The 6,368-nt window shown below is 49.3% G+C and overlaps 1 protein-coding gene across 1 annotated transcript in view; it reads left to right on the top strand.

Annotated features, from left to right (window-relative positions):
- Positions 1-344: 344 nt before the first annotated feature.
- kl (klotho) overlaps positions 345-6,368 on the top strand; it is a 53,470-nt gene continuing 47,446 nt past the window's right edge. The window contains exons 1-3 of the mRNA XM_071339828.1: positions 345-1,358; positions 1,860-2,106; positions 3,107-3,290. Coding sequence (XP_071195929.1) covers positions 576-1,358; positions 1,860-2,106; positions 3,107-3,290 — 1,214 coding nt within the window. The 5' untranslated portion in view covers positions 345-575. The remainder of the gene's footprint in view (positions 1,359-1,859; positions 2,107-3,106; positions 3,291-6,368) is intronic.

Here is a 6,368-nt window from a genome sequence, read left to right as displayed (position 1 = left end):
GGAGATTACTGCATTGCATTGTAAACATTCTGTAGGCTTTGGTAAATATTATATTAAAATGAATTCCTTGGCAACTACAGACCTACTGTCCGTTCCCAAATCACATCCTATTTCTTATATAGTGTACTACTTTTGACCAGAGCCGTAAGGGAGACTGGTCAATAGTGCTTTTTAAAGGGTAATAAATAGGGTACCATTTGGGACTTAAAGAGATTCATATTGCCCCTTCCTCTCATGCTGTATAAACAGTGTCATCTGTCTTTCCGGTGCTAATGCCCCTGCCTGGAGAGAGATTGGTCATTATGGGTCGGTAACATTGACCGGCTCCTGGAGACCGTCAGTTACGCGTGGAAGGTTTCTTTGGCTAATCATTGATAGATCTGCTGCTGCTAACCGGGGGCCCGGGGAAAGAGGAGGGGAGAGGTGCCGCATCCAGTTGCGTTTATAGGCTAGCTAGTAACCGGCTGTTTGCACTTCAGAGAGCACAACAAGTAGGGACAGTATGCCTACTAAAGTAGCCTAGTTACTGGTTTTATGGATTATTTAGGATATCGATTTGTATAATTAAGTCTATAATGGTTTCTATCACGGTAAATGACCTCACTCAACTTAATAACGCAGTCGGCGTGATGCAACTCCCTCGTTTCATGACGTTTGTTCTGGTCATTTCTTGTGAGTTGTACCGGGCAGTCGCGGGTCCGGGCGCTGGGTTGAAGACATGGGAGAGGTTTAGTAAATTGGACTATCCCGGCGACAAGGCTTTCCTCTACGACACCTTTCCTGACAACTTCATGTGGGCGGTTGGAACGGCAGCTTACCAGGTGGAGGGTGCGTTTGAGAAAGACGGGAAGGGCCTGTCCATTTGGGACACTTTTACGCGCGGCGGGAACCGGATAGCTACCGGGGACGTTGGCAGCGACAGCTACCATAACACCCAAAGCGACGTCCGCGCGCTCAAACAGCTCGGGGTCAGTCACTACCGCTTCTCGCTCTCGTGGTCGCGGATATTTCCAAACGGCAGCCGCGGTAGCTACAACGAGATCGGTACCAACTACTACCGGACGCTAATTCGGAAGCTGAAGGAGATCAACGTGCAGCCGGTGATCACGCTATATCACTGGGACTTACCTGACAACCTGCAGAGAACGTTCGGCGGGTGGAGCGACCCAGCGCTCGTGGAGCTTTTCCGTGATTATGCAGATTTCTGTTTCCAAACATTCGGTGATGATGTGAAGTATTGGATCACGATAGACAACCCGTTCCTGGTGGCGTGGAACGGCTACGGTACTGGAAAGGTGGCTCCGGGGATCAAGAATGACCCGGACCTGCCGTTTAGAGTGGGACACAACCTGATCAAGGTGAGAGAGAGAGAGCACTAAATCACAGGCTCCGTCCAAAATAGCACACTGTTCCCTATATAGTGCAATGCTTTTGACCAGGTCAAAAATAGTGCAATTTAAAGGGCGTAAAGGGCCATTTAGGACGTAACCAGACTGCACCTGATCAACTCTCTGCTTCAGAGTTTATTCACTGGAATGCCACTGTCGTCATTGGAGGACCACAATGTAAAAATACTGTAATTTGTTACAATTGTCTTAATATTCTCCATGATTTAAAATGCATTGTGTGCTTGAATTGAGGTTCTAAATGGTCAAATACATAAAATTAAATCATGTAAAAGCAGAATAATCTAATTTGAAATAAGTCGTTTTGAATGTAAAAAAAGAGTATTTCCATCCCTCTGTCACTTTCTCCCCTCCCCTCCTCCCCTCCTCTCTCACCCTCACCCTCCCTCTCCACTCCTCCCCTCCCTCTCTCCCCCTCCCACCCTCCCTCTCTCCTCCCCTCTTCCCTCCCAGGCCCATGCTGCAGCGTGGCACCTCTACGACCGCCACTACCGGCGCCAGCAGCAGGGGAAAGTTTCCATGGCGCTGGCCTCCCATTGGATCAAGCCCAGCAGGACGCGGCGTGAGAGCCTGCAGGCGTGTCAGTGGTCCTTGGACTTTGTGTTGGGCTGGTTCGCCAGACCCCTCTTCATTGATGGAGACTACCCCCCCAGCATGAAGCACAACCTGTCCCATCGCCTGCCCTCCTTCACACAGGCACGTAGCCCGAGGTTAGCCTAGACCCAGGACAGCGGTTCTCAACCTGAATACTAGTATAGAGACTAGCTCCACTCTACCACCACCTGTCCTCCTTCACACAGGCACGTAGAATAGAATAGGCCCTCACTCTCCGTCCCAAATGGCACGCTATTCCCTCTGAAGTGCACTTCTTTTGATCAGGACCCTGTTCCCTTCAGAAAGTTATATTGTTATTCTATACTGCAACAGATTGAAAGTTATTCTCCTCTCATTCCCTTTCATCTCCTCTCATCTCCTCCCATCTCCTCTCCTCCCCTCCCCTCTCCTCCCCTCTCCTTCCCTCTCATCCCCATTCCTCCCATCCTCCCCTCTCATCCCCTCTCATCCCCATTCATCCCCTCTCTTCTCCTCCCATCTCCTCCCCTCTCATCGCCATTCCTCTCATCCTCCCCTCTCATCCCCTCTCCTCCGCTCTCATCTCCTCCCATCTCCTCCCCTCTCCTCCCCTCTCCTCCCCTCTCCTCCCCTCTCATCCCCATTCCTCCCATCCTCCCCTCTCATCCCCTCTCATCCCCTCTCCTCCCCTCTCATCCCCTCTCTTCTCCTCCCATCTCCTCCCCTCTCATCCCCATTCCTCCCCTCTCATCCCCTCTCTTCTCCTCCCATCTCCTCCCCTCTCATCGCCATTCCTCCCATCCTCCCCTCTCATCCCCTCTCATCCCCTCTCCTCCGCTCTCATCTCCTCCCATCTCCTCTCATCCCCTCTCCTCCCCTCTCATCCCCATTCCTCCCATCCTCCCCTCTCATCCCCATTCCTCCCCTCTCATCCCCTCTCTTCTCCTCCCCTCTCATCGCCATTCCTCCCATCCTCCCCTCTCATCCCCTCTCATCCCCATTCCTCCCCTCTCATCCCCTCTCTTCTCCTCCCATCTCCTCCCATCTCCTCCCCTCCCATCTCCTCTCATCTCCTCCCATCTCCTCTCATCTCCTCCCATCTCCTCTCCTTTCCTCTATCCAGGCAGAGAGGGATGAGGTGAGGGGGACTGCAGACTTCTTTGCTCTGTCCCATGGTCCTTCTCTGAGCTACCAGCTGATTGACGTCAGTCTCAAATTTGGCCAGATTGAAGTTCTGGACCTGAGGATGCTGCTATACTGGATCAGAGCAGAGTACGACAACCCACCCATCTACATAGTAGAGAGTGGCTGGTAAGTTACTGTCGTGCATCGCGTTGTGTCGTGTTATGGAAATATACCACAACTCAGGCTGTGATATGGATGAGATGCAGCTATGTCATGTTATGATATGAACTGTAGTCTATGTTATGTTATGATATGTTATGAACAGTAGTCTATGTTATGTCATGTTATGAACAGTAGTCTATGTTATGTCATGTTATGATATGTTATGAACAGTAGTCTATGTTATGTCATGTTATGAACTGTAGTCTATGTTATGTCATGTTATGAACTGTAGTCTATGTTATATCATGTTATGATATGTTATGAACTGTAGTCTATGTTATGTCATGTTATGTCATGTTATGAACTGTACTAATAACTGTTACTACTACATAATAACACAGGGTTGTCCAGGGAGATATCAAGACAGAGGACATAGAGCTCGCCAGCTTGTAATCCCATGAAACGGAAATGAGTTACCTCTGGTTCGTCCAGCCATTCATATGGGGGAAATTAATGGGGAAAGAATGGGGTTTTGGGATTAACGAAAATAAGGTCTGAGGTAAATACAGGTTTAGGATATTTTATAGTTTTTGGTTCTATGAGGTAATATGAGTCCGTTAACATGACCTTTAAGAATTATGAAGCCTGTGTGTGCTTTAAGTGCTTGTTTTGGAAAGTATTCAGACCCCTTGATTTTTTACACATTTTGTTATGTTTCATCCATTCTAAAATGGATGAAAAAAAATAAAAATAATAATCCTCATCAATCTACATACAATTTCAACATAATGACAAACTGTGAAAACAGGTTTTTAGATTTTTTTGTTGTTGTTGCAAATGTATTAAAATAAAAACTGAAATACCTTATTTTATGTAAGTATTCAGACCCTTTGCTATGAGACTCAAGATTGAGCTCAGGTATCACGGCACAAGGCGAGACCCAGATGCAGATGGTTGGAGTCTAACAATATTTATTCATCCAAAAAGGAGGTTAGGCAAGAGAATGGTTGTGTACAGGCAAAAGGTCAAAACCAGTTCAGAGTCCAATAGATACTGAAGGGCAGACAGATTCAAGGTCAGGACAGGCAGATTCAAGGTCAGGGCAGGCAGATTCAAGGTCAGGGCAGGCAGATTCAAGGTCAGGGCAGACAGATTCAAGGTCAGGGCAGACAGATTCAAGGTCATGGCAGGCAGATTCAAGGTCATGGCAGGCAGATTCAAGGTCATGGCAGGCAGATTCAAGGTCAGGGCAGGCAGATTCAAGGTCAGGGCAGACAGATTCAAGGTCAGGGCAGACAGATTCAAGGTCATGGCAGGCAGATTCAAGGTCAGGGCAGGCAGATTCAAGGTCAGGGCAGGCAGATTCAAGGTCAGGGCAGGCAGATTCAAGGTCAGGACAGGCAGATTCAAGGTCAGGACAGGCAGGATGATCAGGCAGGTGGTAAAGTAGTCCAGAGTCAGGCAGGGGTCAAAACCAGGAAGACTAGCAAAAAGAGAATAGAAAAGGAATACGGGGAAAAACACGCTGGTTGACTTAACTAACATACAAGACGAACTGGCACAGAGAGACAGGAAACACAGGGATAAATACACTGGTACAGAGAGACAGGAAACACAGGGATAAATACACTGGGGAAAATCAGCGACACCTGGAGGGGGTGGAGACAATAACGAGGGTGTGACACTCAGGTGCATCCTGTTTCCATTGATCCTTTTTTATTTTATTTAACCAGGCAAGTCAGTTAGGAACAAATTCTAATTTACAATGATGGCCAAAGAACAGTGGGTTAACTGCCATGTTCAGAGGCAGAACGACAGATTTTTTACCTTGCTAGCTCGGGGATACAATCTTGTAACCTTCCGGTTACTAGTCCAACGCTCTAACCACTAGGCTACCTACCACCTCTACGCTCTAACCACTAGGCTACCTACCACCTCTACACTCTAACCACTAGGCTACCTGCCGGTCCTACACTCTAACCACTAGGCTACCTGCCCCCCCTACACTCTAACCACTAGACTATCTGCCCCCCCTACACTCTAACCACTAGACTATCTGCCGGCCCTACACTCTAACCACTAGGCTACCTGCCGCCCCTACACTCTAACCACTAGGCTACCTGCCGGTCCTACACTCTAACCACTAGGCTACCTGCCGCCCCTACACTCTAACCACTAGACTATCTGCCGGCCCTACACTCTAACCACTAGACTACCTGCCGGCCCTACACTCTAACCACTAGACTATCTGCCGGCCCTACACTCTAACCACTAGACTACCTGCCGGCCCTACACTCTAACCACTAGGCTACCTGCCGGCCCTACACTCTAACCACTAGACTATCTGCCGGCCCTACACTCTAACCACTAGACTACCTGCCGGCCCTACACTCTAACCACTAGGCTACCTGCCCCCCCTACACTCTAACCACTAGACTATCTGCCCCCCCTACACTCTAACCACTAGACTATCTGCCGGCCCTACACTCTAACCACTAGACTATCTGCCGGCCCTACACTCTAACCACTAGACTATCTGCCGGCCCTACACTCTAACCACTAGACTATCTGCCGGCCCTACACTCTAACCACTAGACTACCTGCCGGCCCTACACTCTAACCACTAGACTACCTGCCGGCCCTACACTCTAACCACTAGACTACCTGCCGGCCCTACACTCTAACCACTAGAATACCTGCCGGCCCTACACTCTAACCACTAGACTACCTGCCGGCCCTACACTCTAACCACTAGACTACCTGCCGGCCCTACACTCTAACCACTAGACTATCTGCCGGCCCTACACTCTAACCACTAGACTACCTGCCGGCCCTACACTCTAACCACTAGACTATCTGCCGGCCCTACACTCTAACCACTAGACTACCTGCCGGCCCTACACTCTAACCACTAGACTATCTGCCGGCCCTACACTCTAACCACTAGACTATCTGCCACCCCTACACTCTAACCACTAGACTACCTGCCGGCCCTACACTCTAACCACTAGACTATCTGCCGGCCCTACACTCTAACCACTAGACTACCTGCCGGCCCTACACTCTAACCACTAGACTACCTGCCGGCCCTACACTCTAACC

This window comes from Salvelinus alpinus, chromosome 13, assembly GCF_045679555.1.
Source record: "Salvelinus alpinus chromosome 13, SLU_Salpinus.1, whole genome shotgun sequence".
In the NCBI taxonomy this organism is placed as follows: domain Eukaryota; kingdom Metazoa; phylum Chordata; class Actinopteri; order Salmoniformes; family Salmonidae; genus Salvelinus; species Salvelinus alpinus.
The sequence above is the reverse complement of the archived record's forward strand: the minus strand, read 5'-3'. Positions and strand labels throughout refer to the sequence as shown.